This window comes from Melanerpes formicivorus, unplaced genomic scaffold (assembly GCF_026170545.1).
Source record: "Melanerpes formicivorus ecotype bairdi unplaced genomic scaffold, bMelFor1.0.p_v2 SCAF_48, whole genome shotgun sequence".
NCBI lineage: Eukaryota > Metazoa > Chordata > Aves > Piciformes > Picidae > Melanerpes > Melanerpes formicivorus.
In genome coordinates, this window is record NW_027142400.1 from 4,859,035 (window position 1) to 4,874,482 (window position 15,448).

General features: G+C 41.5%; 1 protein-coding gene across 1 annotated transcript; it reads left to right on the forward strand.

Annotated features, from left to right (window-relative positions):
- Positions 1-700: 700 nt before the first annotated feature.
- PLD4 (phospholipase D family member 4) lies at positions 701-14,701 on the forward strand. Its single transcript, XM_068160270.1, has 11 exons — positions 701-795; positions 3,340-3,429; positions 4,779-4,984; positions 5,705-5,888; positions 7,276-7,396; positions 7,751-7,878; positions 8,085-8,285; positions 8,957-9,096; positions 11,622-11,787; positions 12,717-12,813; positions 14,092-14,701. The coding sequence occupies exons 1-11, from the start codon at positions 769-771 to the stop codon at positions 14,289-14,291; spliced, it is 1,560 nt and encodes a 519-aa protein (XP_068016371.1). The 5' UTR covers positions 701-768; the 3' UTR covers positions 14,292-14,701.
- The last annotated feature ends 747 nt before the right edge of the window (positions 14,702-15,448 follow it).

Consider the following 15,448-nt stretch of genomic DNA (forward strand, 5'->3'; position numbering starts at 1 on the left):
CTGAACTAGGGAACTGCTTCCTTTGGTTCAGGAGAATCAAGCGACTGCCTGGAGAAGAGCAGCAGTGTTGCCCTTCTGTGTTGTGTCAACTGAGGTGCAGCTGTTGGATTTTTACAGAAAACATCATTTCTTAGAAGCTGCCTCTAACTCAACACTGAATGTAATCTTCTCTCTCAACAATGTGACTGCACTTCTGAGCACCCTTTGTTTAAGAAGAAAGCTGTATTATTTGAAAGCACCTAGTTTGCTCCCTTATTTGCCCAAGGATGATTGGGCAGGAAATTGCTCTCAAGAGGAAGTGGGTAAAGAGAGGCAGTTTTGGAGGGTTTGTTGGTTTAAAATGAAGCTACTGGTGGTTTTTAAAATGAAGCAGTGCTGTGCCTGGGATTCAGACTGCACTGAAGTCAAGCATTCACAGTATCACAGTATTCCTATCAAATATTGTCTTCTAGGGTGGATCTAGGCTCTGATCTTAAACCAGTGAAGGTGGTAAGAACTTAGCCATTCAACAGCATGAGACAGGTCAGGCACTGTAAAAAGTTATGCCAAGTAGGTGGAGATTGGGACCTGGAGTCTAAGAACTAGGTAGGTAATAACAACTTGGTGATAACTTGGGACTCTTATCAGTGCATGTTGTGAAACTCAGTGTTTAAGAGGAAGTAATCTGCAGCAGGAGGAAGGAAAAAACCAGAAGAAACTGAAACAAATCTGCTGGGGAAAAGCAAGTACGCTGCCTCTTGTAAGTACAGTTGGGAGTAACATCAGACTATGGGAGATCATCAACACAGGAGGATGGTAAGTACATTTGCCATCATCTTGGAGTGCTGGGAGGTGATCATAGAGAGATGAAGGCACTTTGGTCATCTGATGAACATCAAACAGCTTCTGGGGAGAATTTTATATTCTGAAAAGTCACAGTTGAAATCCAAGATCTGACACTTTGGTGCTGACAGAGAAGAGTACCACAAGTTATTTTGGGAACAGGGAGAAAGCAGCCTAATGTAAACAACACTCTCAGAAGATTGTGGTATTAACTTGTGTTCTAGTCTTTGAAGCAACCCTAAGCATCACTTGTATTTATTACTCTTGGACGAACTTTAGTAATTGAAACTGGCAGCCAGTAAAGCCCTGAAAGCTTAGAGGGAGCCACAGTTAATTTCTGGCCAGCTACAATATTATTAGTAAGAATTCTGTTTGAGTCTGTGATATTTTCTTTCTTGAAAATTAAACTGTGTATTTTAGTGTGGGTTTTATGACTTCTGTATAGTAGCTGGGAATGTGACCCAGGCAAAGATATCAAGAAGGACTTTGTTTGAACCAAATGGTAGCTGATTCTATTATGGTGCATATGAGACTTGTTTGCTTGCAGGTTTTAAGATAAATGCTTCTTTTCGAAGCCATTTTGTAACTTGCTGAAAAAGAGAACTGAAACAAGTTGTTTCTCACAACTTCTATAAGCCATCACTCAGCTCTAAGAGCATGTACAGCTGCGGATCCTTACTGACACTGGCTGTGTTGCCTCAGTTTCCTACCACACTCCTCAGCATCTTCTCTCACGCTTTCTCCTCCTCTTGTTCCCACCAGTTTTTCTGGGCTGCTATTTGGCTCCTTTTTCTCAAGGTGAGGAAAGATGTGTGTTGCTGCCACACAGCTTACTCTGCGTGGTGTGTTCTATCTCCTCTCTCTGCTTGAGCAGTAAGCTGTTTGGGTAGAATATCATGTCTTTGTACTGTGCTTAAAGAATGAACTGACATTTCAGGGCCATGGGAACCTAACATTCACCAGGGAATGGCCAACTGTCCTTCACTGCTAGCAGCAGCTCGGTTTCTCCAGCGCTGGGAGAATGAGTGTTTTCCTGCAAGCATTTGTAACTGTTTCTAGTGTAAAAGCTTGCATCTAGGATCTGAGATCAGCAGTGAAAAATTGAAGTAAAACTGCCTTGGAAAGTAGGCACTGCTGTAGTGAGTACAGCTGATAATAACAACAAGCAGACCCTGAAACAGACTTTCACCTTGGGTCCTCTCTTTTCACATCCCTCTCCACATCCCACAAGTCATTGTTTCAGATTCCCCTCCCTTGTCTCCCAAGCCATGGGCTGCCTGGTTCAGCCCCATTAGCACTTGTCCGTTGGGTCCCACAAAAAGCCTTTGGGGCTATGGCTATACTGTGTCTATGCCTGTTCCATGTGGTCACAGCATCTGTACAGAAAAGGAATGAGCAGGAGCTGGGCACAGCATGGACTTGGGTACCTTACTGGTGTAACAGGGCAGACGCCATGAGCTCATGCAGTTCAGGTGATAATACCTGTGAATGCACAGTAAGATGGATCGGACAAGCCTATCACAATCCTTGCCACCTAAAACTTGGTTTCAGCTTGGCCACCCACAGAGCAACTGCATATCTGATACCCTTACAGCATGTTCATCCTTCAGGCTACAAACACCCAGTGGCTCAGGGATTGGAAGCAGTAGTTTGGGAATTGAGCAGGTGGTTGTATCATCTGGTACCCTGTTTTTGCAATCTACCATACACTTGGATGTACTTCTTCCTTCTGAGCATGAAAACTTGCATCTGACTCCTATGGAGTAAATTCATCTCAGCTGATGTAGAGTCATGGCCTGTTGGCATATGTGAAGTTTTTGGTTTAGCCTTTAGAGAAAGCAAAATAGGCAACTGGCCCCTTCCCTACCCTCATTTTTGAATTTAAGTATATTTTGGTCTTTGCTCTTGTGGTTGCCTTTGCTGGTGATAACATAAGATTGGAGAAACACGGTCTGAGGATGAAAAGGAATTAACTTATTTTCTAGGGTCATAGTTGCAACAGAGGAGAAAAGTGAGTTTATATTTCAGTCTGCTCTTTGTCCTCTTAAGAGACTAGCTTCTGGAAGAGACACTGGCATTGGAGAGAACTTGTGGGCTTAGGAAGAGAGCAGGAGCCTAACAGGCACACACAGGATGACACTGATGCTGTAGCACTGTCACCCATGGCTCCTCTGCTTGATTACTGCTCATTGGCAAATGCAACAGGACAGAAGTGGGTGTTGAAGGATAACTTGAAGAGGCAGCAGGGCAGTTGTTTACATGTTAATTACTACAGTGATTTTTGTGTGTAGACAGCACCAGGGAAAAACTGCAGGGACCTGTCTCTCCTCACTTTTAAATCTGTTAATGTCACTCAAGACCCATAATACAGTGAGGATGTTGCACAGACCTGTACTTAAATGTCAGAGCACTGTATAAAGCAATGGCAGTAACCTGCATTTTGAGTCTGTAACTGGCTTTGTACGCATGTTGCCATAAAGCTTTATTTTCCCCTTTGCATACATTTCTGTTTTTCAGATTGTGAAAAAAGCACTGAAACCATCCCTGATGTTTAATGAGTCTTCCAACATGAAATTAAGCATGAGCAATCTAAAAGACGTCAAAATGGTAATTATTGGGATACACTACATTTGCTTACAAGAGCTGAGATTACACTGACGTTTCTGAAGAGAAATAACAGATTAAGCAGAACGATTTTATTGCCCATTTTAGAAATCCATGTAGGTTTCGATCCTATTTGTAAACAAGTGAGGGACAAAACCCTCATTGATTTATCCAGCAAGCTGATGAAACCTTGTGGAGAGGGATTAATGTGGAGCCTAATTCTGCAGCCCTGGCTCACAACAGTGAACCTTGCTCATACAAATCGCCCCACTTCCACCATTAGCACATCATTTATTTATTTGTTTCTTCTGCATGCCTAGAGCACCTGGGCATCTGCCTTCAAAGTAGGTCTTTTTCCTTAGATACATCTTCTAATGCCTGTGTGATGGTGAAGTCTTGCCAACATGCTCACAGGATGAAATGCAGAATGGTTAAAAATGGATATGTTTGGGTGCTCTGTGAGAGGGAAACAAGACAAAGGGCAAAAATATGTATAGATAATAAGTTTAAAATGTTTTTTTCTCATTCAAGTTACTGTCTGAATTGATTGCAGCACCGTAGATCTCAAGAAAAACAGAGAAGATGAAGACTAAGAAACTTTGTCCATATAGAAACTGAAATAGATCCTTTCAGAGGCAACTTGTTTCTGTGCTATTCTCACAGGTGCCCTTTTGGGAGCTCACATTTATAGCTGCAGCCTCATGACAACTTCCAGACTCTTTTCTCCTGCCTGTAGGTTCAAAAGCTCACCTGAAGTGTACATTGCCTATCACAGGGTGATAGGGAGTCTTAGCTCCCAAGAATTTCCATCAAGAGCCAGATATAATAATTTTGGAGGGGATATGATCTGCACTGGTGGCTGTCTTTTCCCCTTCAACATAGGGCAACATAAAGCACCTGGTGTTATACGTTCCAGCATGTTGGTGGCTGGACTCCAGATCTGGCTATACCAGGTGGCCAGGGGGGGTTTATTTTTTTTTTTTTTTTTATAATCTATGTTCAGGAAAAATATAGAAGTACAGAAAAAGTGAAATGAAGCTAACTCACCACACTAGAATGACAAGGAAATACTATTCACCCTCCACACAGATAAATGAGATCTGTGTATTTTCACATAAGTGAGGTTAGCTTAAGTTTAAAAAATAAATCCAGATCTTACATAAACCAAGCCTTGTGTAGCTTGTGCTCCTCACTTTCAGTGGTGCTTTTAAGATTAGTGTCTGCCAGTAGCTGAAAGCAGAATTATTATTCAAAGATTCTGATTTACTCACCTGCAAGGTGGTCATCCATTAGCTGATGTACCAGTGATTTAGTGATCACTCAAATCTCCTCCTACTTGAATTCTGTCCTAGTTTCAAATTTTAGGGGCAATTTTGATTCTTGGTCTTGTCCTGATGGCTGTTTACTTCATGAGAGTGGAGAGTGTGATACATTGGAACTCAGAAGCAGCAGTTGTCAGCATTTATGAAGAGTTGGAGGGGGAAGAAGTACTCTATGAAGATCTCCCAGCAACAGCTGTAATTGAAATGGATTCCAATACATGCAATGACTCCTGTAGGTAAGCCAGGTCTGATGGCACATGGAGATATGGAGAAACAGATTCAACAGGTTCAATAGGTACAATATCAGCATGGAGGGTTGGGGTTGGTTTTTTTTTTTTTTTTTTTTTTTTTTTTTTTTTTTTTTTTTTGTAGTAAGTGATAAAGTACCATTAATTTGGGAAGAGAAGGGGTGATGTTTAGGCATTGGGTCATTAGTAATTGGGTCACCTGTAACTGCCATCACAAAGGGTTGTGTCACAGCTCTACTACTGATCCTGCGCTTGTGTTCAGCACAGCTGTTGCTAATCCACTACCTCCAGACATTCTCTGTGGGAAGCAGCAGACACCAGTGGGCAAAGCAGCCTCCACTGAACTCACCTTCTTTCAGAGGCTGGAGCAGGAAGTGGGTATCCTGGTGGAGAGTGGAGAGGGTACCAAAGAGACATCCAGACCCAAGGGGATACTTTTCTCCTCATCTTGAGGATGGCAAAATAAAAAGCTTGGAATGGCTACTGAGAAAACCTTTCTGGGTTTTCTCTGGATTTGGGAGGACTAGGTACAATATATGCTTGGCTATAAAAACTGGGGATAGAGAATACTCCCAGCTTCTTTGTCCGGCTCAGATTGCTTGCTTTTGAGGTTGATGACTAAAAAGGCCAGCTGCATGGCCTGGCATGTGCTTGATTTCCTGCTTGTGTCACAATCACTTGCTTCACAATATGCAATCGACATTTCAGCTTTGAACTTGTGGAAAACATTCCTTATGACTTAGCTTTTGAGATAAATAGCACTGCAGCCAAACCCTTGTACCAAGCCTGGATGAGACTCCTTGATATAGCCCAAGAAAAAATTCATGTGGCTTCTTACTATTGGTCTCTTACTGGGAAGGACGTCCACGTCAATGATTCATCTTCCAAGCAGGTAGGAGAAAAGCAATGACAAGCACATCTATGGTTGTATGTCTCATGTACATGTGGCAGATGGCAGACTGACTGTGTGGTCTGTCTCCCAGAGACATTGCTTGACTCTTCCTGCAAACTCAGAAAGGTTTTTCCATGCTGGTCTGAACCAGCACACCAACTTTCCTCCTTGCTCAAGTTAAGCTCCATGTGGGCTCTGTCCATGTCTCTGAATACTTCTGTGCCGTGTTTTAGAGCAACCAGAGGTCAGCCTCAAACCACACTTGCTTACCCTGCAGATGGTCAGCCTGTGGTAGGGGCAGTCAGTAGCACAGCTGCAGAGCTTACAGGACTGTGTATAGACAACTGAACATGCCAGTTCCCATTGGCTAGCTGGAAGAGTGGAAGGCAAAGTCTGCTGCACTTTTGACTGCTTCAGAGGCTGCTTCTCCCCCATGTATCAGAGTACAACATCTGTGTTCACCCCTTTTGCAGATGTCCCCAAACCATGCCATTGGACAGCAGCTCAGGTCATTCACTTTCCTTTGCAGGGTTGTCCTCTTGGGCACCCTGTGCAGCTAGGCTTCCTGCCTCTCTGACTCCACCACCAAAAGTAAATGATACAGGTCATAGCACAGGCTCACTTTGTGATCATCTATCATGTTTAATTGTCCCTTGTCTCTCTCTTGGCCTGTGGCAGCTGACAACCTCCCAGGCAATCCTGAACAGGGTCTGGGGGACTGTTCTCAAAAGCAGAAGAGACAAGGCCACCCTATTTCAGCCAAGTATGTAGTTTATCCTTGTGTTAGGAATCATGGTCTTTGCTGATAGACTAGATGCTGGCCTGTTGATTACCGTCAGCCAAGCCTCTGTCTCTCTTCTGCCACACCTTCCTCATAGGCTCTGGGACCACCCTCCTTGTTTTCCTCCCCATATGGTTCTGATGTTGTAAGATGGTTCATTTCCCTCCCATTAGAAGATGTAAAAGTGACAGATGTAAAGCTGAGCCCTGTCACTGCTAAAGGGACAGCTGACAGCTTAGTGTAGGATAGCTTCTGTTACTTTTATCCTCTGGGAGAAACAATAGAGCTTATCTGTTGAGCGTCAACATCCAGCTAGCGATCTTCACTGGGCCATTCACCTTTGAAGTCTGTGATGTTTGTGGTCGTGCTTTTAATCCTTATATCTGCTAGCCTTAAACAATAGAAAATGAACATTAGTTCATGCATTGGACTGGAATCTTTGTTCCTGTTTTTCTTTCTTTGCTTGAAATACTGCTGAAGTAGGTGAAATCTCTGACCTTGTGTTAGAGCTCTTCAAATGAAGCACCTATTAGTAACGTGGTACTTGCATCTATCTTACTAGATGTTCTATGACAGAATATGAAAAATAACAACTATGCCATGCAGGGTGAAGATATTCTGAAGAGGTTTGAAAAACTCCTCGCAGAGAACATCTCGGTGTATGTTGCAGTAAGTGTGCCGACTCTGGCTACAAATTCAACTGACCTTGAACTTTTAGAGGAACAAGGTAATTATCCCACTTCAGTCATGCACTCAGAACTTCAGTTTTGCAAAAAGTCATCTGAAAGAAAATGGTGTCCAAGGCTTGTTCTGGCATGATATTTGTATGGGTTTACAGCACTATGTGTTCACTAGTCCATGATTCCCGTGTATGTTGTCATGCCCTGAAGCATTTTTCTGAAGCCTATATTTTGTATATTTTTGCAAGGTACTGTGTGCCCAAGAATGAGTGACTGTGAATTTTGGTAGTTATTATTTGCTGTATAATACATCCATGAGTGTCCTAGCTGCCAGCAAGCAGTATAAACTATAATCTCCATGCTGTATTTAAACCCTTTTCCCACGTTCTTTCTTTCTTCAGGGGCTCATGTAAAAAAGATTAATTTTGGACGTTTGGCAGGAGGAGTCTTGCATAGCAAATTCTGGATTGTAGACATGAAACACATATATATTGGTAGTGCAAATATGGACTGGAGATCTTTATCTCAGGTAAACTCTGCTGCTGCATATTCAAAAATCTGGGGAAAAATTCATGTTCTAACAGCTAATAGATAATTTAAAAAAGAAGATCAAATCAATAATAATAATAATAATAATAATAATGATGTAAAATATTGTTTGAGTGGGAGAACCAGCAAATAAACCCCTGGAGGTCACTTTCTCTGGGGCTGTGACATAGTTTGCTGTCTTTTCAGGTGAAAGAATTTGGTACTGTGATATATAACTGCAGCTGCTTAGCCAAAGACCTCTGGAAAACATTTAGTACTTACTGGGATCTTGGACATGCTAATGCTACCATCCCATTTCCTTGGCCTCTTAATTATTCTACCCACATTAACAAGCATCAGCCTCTGGAAGTAGAGTTCAATGGAATCTTAACAAAAGCCTATTTTTCTGTAAGTATATTTTAAAGTAAGGTGGCAGACTGTAAACTACTTTTAAGCATTGGACAGGAGAGTTTCCTCAGCAGTGCTCAGTTACTTGTGTTCCAGCTGGATAATAATTTATTCAACAAGTTTTTCAGGAGCTACTCAAGGAATAGGGATCAGCCCAGCCTCAGCCATCAGATAGTATGGTAATAACAAGGCTATGGCCGGTTGACGTTGCCCCCTTAAGAAAGGGAATATGGTGGACGGAAGTGGGTAAACGGAAGGAATAATCTAAACAGATTGAATTTAATCACCCGTGGGCTCAACATATTAAAAAGTATCAGGAGAGGAAAGACATAAAGTACAGTAGTGGTCCACCTCAAGTGCTCTGTAGTATTGTAATGAAAACTGATCAGAGCTGATTAAAAAGAATCACAGTCTGACAGAAAAAAAGAAGAAAAATAAGAAGAAAAATAAGAAGAAAAATAAAAAGAAAAAGAAGAAGAAGAAGAAAAAGAAAAAGAAAAAGAAAAAGAAAAAGAAAAAGAAAAAGAAAAAGAAAAAGAAAAAGAAAAAGAAGAAGAAAAAGAAGACGAAAAGTAAAAATAAAAATAAAAAAAAGAAAAAGAAAAAGAAAAGAAGAAAAAGAAAAAAGAAAAAAGAAGAAATGACTGACCTATGTCTTTTCTTCTTTACAGGCTTCTCCTCCAGCATTTTGTCCAAAAGGCCGTGCCTATGACCTCTCTTCTATAACCAGTATTATCAGTGAGGCACAGAAATTTGTCTATGTTTCTGTTATGGAGTATTTCCCTACCAGCCGTTTCATTCATCCAGAAAGGTACAATTTTCATCTGGAGAAACTCAGCTGATTGAACTATTTAAAGGAAAAATACACTATTCTTCCCCTTCCACAATGAAAATATTTAGAGTGGAGAGAACTGAGCCTTTGCTCTCTATTCATGACCATATCATGCACTGTGCAAATACTAATGCTACAGGAAGGGTGGTATCCAATATTGCCCATATACTTTGCTAGTGGTTTAAAGCAGCCTCCTGTCCTTCTCACACAGCAAGAGTGAAAAAGAAGTGAAGTGCCAGACTAGGGACAGCCACATACAGGTCCCTTCAAAATACAACAGAGCAGCTTTATGAGTAGAGAAAGGAATGGGTACAGTAGAAGTATACCTGGCATAAGACTTTAAGAGGAAATACTGCTTTGCTCCCTCTTTCTGCTCCCATTTTTGTCTTTCTGTTCTTGACTTCTGAAGACTCTTGACTTCTGCTGCTTGTTTGATGTACTTGACCTATAGTTTAGAGGGTGATCCTGTACTGCCCTTGCTAACCTCTGCAGCGATAGCTGAAACAGTCTCTAAAATAAACTTGCAGACTTTAAATTTCCTTTTAAAAAACTAATTTCATGTAAGGACATCCCAGTTCCTGAAGCATGCTGGATGCGTGCAGCAGCATCTCTCAAAAATCAGGTGTGAGTCATGGTCTGGAGTGATCAAACTGTGTGTGATGGACTACTGCCATGGTCCCACTGGCCTGCCCAAATGTCAGCAGAATTATGCAGTCTCTGCACATGAACTCAAATCCGAGTAATATAGAAAGTCAGTCAGTCATGGGCCCACTCTCTGTGACTCAAAATCCTCTTAAAAATGCTTGAATGAGGATGTTTACATGGATCCAAGTGCTCTGAGTTTTATCTGCTTATAACATTTCTGACTTTTCCAGTTGGCTAAAGAATCTGACTGAGAAAGAAATTCCAGAGAAATAACTATGTACAACATAGCTTATAAAGAATAGAGTGAGCTCTAGGTTGCCATTTAGCTAGAATTAGGCTGTGTGTCATGTCCTGGGGCATGACACTATAAAGCTTCTGTTGTTCAGTTGGGCATGTATGTGATAGCAGGAAGAATGTAGGGTAATAGATAGACACAAGTAATTCTACTGTCCTTGAAACAAAATCTCACAGACCAGCTTCCACTTAGAGGATCTTTTTTACAATCAAACACCTCAGAGGATTTTGGGTTTCTGTGTTGTACAGTTGAATTTCTGAGTTTCTCATCTCCTGCTTTTAGCTAAAAATAGGTTCACAGAAAGTTTCTTTTCCCCCTTAGGAATGAGCATGTTAATATTCCTCATTCTTCATCTAAAGCCTTAATCTACCGTTTGTGACATCTAGGGCCCTCTCAGATGCAAACAAGAGTTTGAAAGGCCTAGGGAAAGCACTATGAAGCCTAGGGCTATCTCCACAGCAACCAGCTGTAGTGCAATGAATTGAGGCTGATTAGTTCAGGTTAGGTTCCTACAGCAGCTGAGGCCAAGGGAACAAAGCTGCTGTCCTAATGCCTGGGTGTTAATCAACTAGAAACTGATACATTAAAAAAATGGAAACTGTTAAAAATAGCATTTCTAAATAGCACTTTTCCCCCATGCTTTTAGGATCTACAAGTCAGCCTGAGCCTGAAAGCACATGGCAGGTCCGTTGTTTGTGGTAGGATGACGTGCAAGGGAGGGTTAGAGAATTCGGGCCTTTGTACCTGGTACCTTTGTACCAAAAGGATTAAGTTAAGCAAATTAATTCATCATTGCGCATGGACCTCTCTCTGTATCAGTCCTCCAACCTGTGCTAATGATGTTTCTCTGCCTCTTGTTGGGATCTAGGGAATGGAAATGGTTTTAAGTTAACTAGTCCTGGGATGTGCATCGCCCTGCTCTTAGTGTTGTGTAGTTGGGTGAAGGGTGGTAAAAAATGTCACCTAAGCTAGTGTCAACACAAGTGTCAGGAAACTGGTGAGCCCCATGTTCATGAGAGCACAGCAGTGTTTGTTACCTTGGGGGCACTAGGCATATTAACGAGGGATAGAGCCTGTCCAGGCTGACAGATGGCACAAGATCATTGTGGACACTTGAAATAGTCTCCAGGATCCTGAAATGGCCATATTCTGCAAATTCTTAGGCTTTCCTCAGGGGGTTGCACTGTCCTTTTTACTTTGTTTATGATATGGTTTTACATTAAAGTTGCTATTGTTATTTTTAGTTTCCTAAGGAAATGAGCATGATGGCACCATGCTGTGTATGTTTATCTGTGCACATGCACTTTCCTAAGATTTAAACTTTTTGATAAATTTAAACCTTATTTAGCAGAGACTGAAGGTCTCAAAACACACTGAAAAGAACTGGCTGGGTAGGAGAAAGAGAACTTATTCATACCTCCTGTGAAGGTGCAAGTGCTCCTCTTACTAGACATCAGAGGTGCCATCTGCACACAGCATCACCTTCATTCTCAGTTTATTGTCACAGCTTTCTACCAAACTGTTTCAAAAGAATCCTTTTTTCCACCCACCTGCTTTTCTCTAGATACTGGCCAGCCATTGACAATGCTCTGAGATGTGCAGCTTTCAACAACAGAGTACAGATTCACCTTCTGGTCAGCTGCTGGACTCACTCTGACCCAGCCATGCTCTACTATCTGAGGTCCCTGCGTGCTCTCAACAACCCACACGCCCACATCAGTGTTGACGTGGTATGATAAGAAACCTGATTTTGAAAAGACATCCTGAGGACATGGGCCCCACACTGATTTTTTAGTTTACACTGTCAGTTGCAGATGCAAGTCTCTGGTTTTAGAGAGGCAGATTCTTTCAGGTCTTTGAGAAAATAAGGCCCAAGGGGAAGGAGGATATGTGAGGTCCTACTAGTGATATGGGATGTGCCTAGCTGTAGCACTTGTGACATTATCTAGGCAGTCACTTTTGCTGAGCACCATGATGGGAACAGTTTATATGATAACCTGGTGCTTTTCATATAGACCTTTTCTTGTATGGAGCTATCTTAAATGGATCTAATTGCTGTTGCTGTCAGTTTTCTGCAAATAAGAGCCCTGCTGACTGCATATACAACACAAAGTGTTACTTGCAGCCCATAAGCACTAGACTGGAATGCAATCAAGTGGAGTGGGGATGGTGTGGGAGTCATAGAAGAAAAGGAACAGAAGTGTAGATTTTAGTAGTAGAGTTAACAGAAAAAGTTAGGCACTGTCAGTTGCTTGTGATACCCCTCATATCTGTGATCAGCCCATTCTAGCACAAAATAAGAGCAGCAATCAGTGGTAAATGAAGATCTATTAAACAGCTGCCTAAAACGACATTTAATTATCTGCCCTGTAATGATAATAGCTGTGCCACTAATGGAATATTGTGAGACAAACATTATCCTTATCCAATCTCAATTGCTAATCCAATTTTATGTACAGTGGAAGTACTGTTTGCTAGTTTTCTTGGATAAGAGTAAAACCTTTTTTATAGTGCATTAATAACAGTGGTGTTATTTCTGTAGTGCTGTTCTTTCTGTACTGATCTATTTGAAAATACAGAAAAATCTGCACTGTTTGATTATTCAGTCTGTTCCTCACTCTGGTATTTCTATTTATGTTTTTAATTTCTCTCTCTCCAGAAACTTTTCATTGTTCCAGTTCTGAATCACACAAACATTCCACATGGGAGAGTGAATCACAACAAATATATGGTCACTGATAAAGTAGCCTATATTGGTATGTATTCCATGATTCCAAATGTTTACAGTATCCTTGGATCCACAGGACTGAAACTGAGATAGGATGGCCTGCAATATCAAAATAGACCTAATTTTGCCATGCAAAGTAGATAAACATACCAGAGTCTACAGCGTTATCAGGATATGTGCTCTGGATAAAGAACCGGAGTTAAGAAGAGCAGACAATAATGTAGGTCAAGTTCAGCAAGAGATTACTTCATATGGTTGTGAACCGTTAAGAACAGAGCATGACAAGCCTGAGTGCACAGCCTGTGACAAGCACAGTAGGCATCCCACAGACTGTGCTCAAAATGATGATGTGACAGCTACTGCTCTTGTATGTAATGTTATTGTGCTTTAATAAAAAGAAATTGCTGGGAGGGATTAATTCCACGCACTGTTTGTTGAACAGAACTCAAGGAAGGAAATGAGAAAACAGTAATGTCAATTGCTGCTTAATTCCTGATAGTCAGGAGTGTTTATTTTTCAGTCCTATGTTAGGATTCCTCAAAAAAGGGAATGTGAAAAGGCTCTGCCATTTCAGTCAGCTTATCCTCCAAGCAAAGCAAACCAGCAGATAGCCATTCTGCCAAAGTGCTGAGGACTTTCAACTCCAATTGCCTTTAACAGAACTTGTTTCTTCCTGAGTTGTCTTTTGGATATGCAGTTAATTTGTTTTCATGCCTAAGCACCTTCTGGTTTTGACAGCAGATTTTTCTGGCTAAGGCAAACACCAGGAGATGTACTAAGTGATAAATGTAATTTTTACAGTGTTTAATTTTCTGGATTGTTGTAGCTTTGGGGAAAGTCCCACACAATGTCTACAACTGGATTCCCAGCTTTGCCTGGTTTAAAAGTGGGCATTGCAGGCTAAGCTTGGAAGACCTCCTCTTGTTTTCCTTTAACAAGCAAAGAGAATTATATACTTTAAGGTTTGGATTTTTTTAAACACAGGAACCTGTATCAAATATTGGCTTTTACCTCTCTTAATACCCAAATGTTTCAATCTGTTCCTGTGTTTACAATGAGTAGATTAATTCTTCTTTGCCACTGAATGTCATGAAGCTTCAGGGTTGCAGTTAATACTGACTTTCTGAAACCTGAGGTTGGGAGTAAGAAGGAGGTGACCTGATTCTTGCTGCTTCATTGGTCCTAATGAGATTTGCAGTTGTACAGCAAATCAGCTGCACAGGCAGTGTGGACTTAACAAGTATGGAGATCAAACAGAACACTGGAAAATGAATGTTTTCTAATTAGCTACTTTTCCATTGCACAGGGACTTCCAATTGGTCAGAAGATTACTTTGTTACTACAGCTGGTGTGGGACTAATTATCAAACAGAATTCAACCAACCTGCAAAGGCCTATCCAGGAACAATTGAAAAACCTTTTTGAGCGAGACTGGAATTCCAAATATGCAGTGAATCTGGAAGATGTGCAGGGACAGAAGGACTGTAACTGGAAAGGCAGACTCTAAAGTGAATGGAAGTATAGATTTAAAATAGAAGTTAAAAATCTTATTAATCTTAATCCTGTTCTCTGTGCAAAACAAGGAGTGTTCTTTTTAAGTCTTTGTTAGTGAAATGGTTTCCATGTGGTGTCCACGTTGATTGATGACACAAGGACTTCTTGTAGTGGACTCTAGCTGCAAACCCATTAGTATCATTTCCTTTTTTGTGTGATTGCCTCATTGCAGAGTTAATGAAATGCATACAGAAACTGTCTGATTAAAGCAAACATGGAAGATAGAACCACATCTTAATACAGCAGAGATGCAGATGATTATTGCTGTACTTAGGAAACCGTGTTTTTCTACCTTAATGTTCCATTAAAAGTGTTTGCTTACACATGCTAAGGCATATTTTAATAAACTCCTGGCCACTTTAAGGTTCAAGCAGTATAAGTAATCACCTACAATAATGAGGGCAGATTTTGAAAAGCATTTAGGAGTTAGAGTTACAGGGAAAATACCACTATTGAAGTGTTGAAGATAGTTACCAGAGATTAAATGCTTGGGGTTTAGTTTTGGGGCCAGCTTCCAGCTCAGCTGTTCTGGACCCCTGAGTGTCTGGGGATGTTTGTATGTCTGTGTGTTGACCTCATGAAACAGGATGGGGAAAGAAGGGTGAAGCTGCTGCATGAATGCTCTTGTGGCAAAAGCATCCCACCTGCACTGTGGGCAATGCTTGGAGACTCTCCTCCTTTAGAACTCTCCTAGTGCTGGCCCTGACCACCGCCATATCTCAGGGCTGCATTTCTTCTGCAAACACACAGTGACCATAAATCTGAGCCATCTGTACCTTATGTCCGTTTCCACCACCCCATGGCAGTTCTGCCCTGGGTAACTCTCAGAAGTGACAAGGAAAGGAAAGAAGGGCATGTGCTCCAGCTGTGGATCAGCAGGAGCAAGTGCTCTGTGAACCTCACCAGCACTGTGCACCTTTGCCTGACACTTGAAGGTGAATCACAGAATGAACTTCTTGTTTTGGCACTGATAAACAGCAGAGGCGAGAGAGCTCAAGGTGAAAAGGCTGGGCAAACCTCTTGTTCTGTCACTCTGAGTTGTGAAAATGCAGCAGAACTCTTCAGCTCTGAAATGCATGTTTCAGCTCATGGCTATGCTCCCATCCTGGC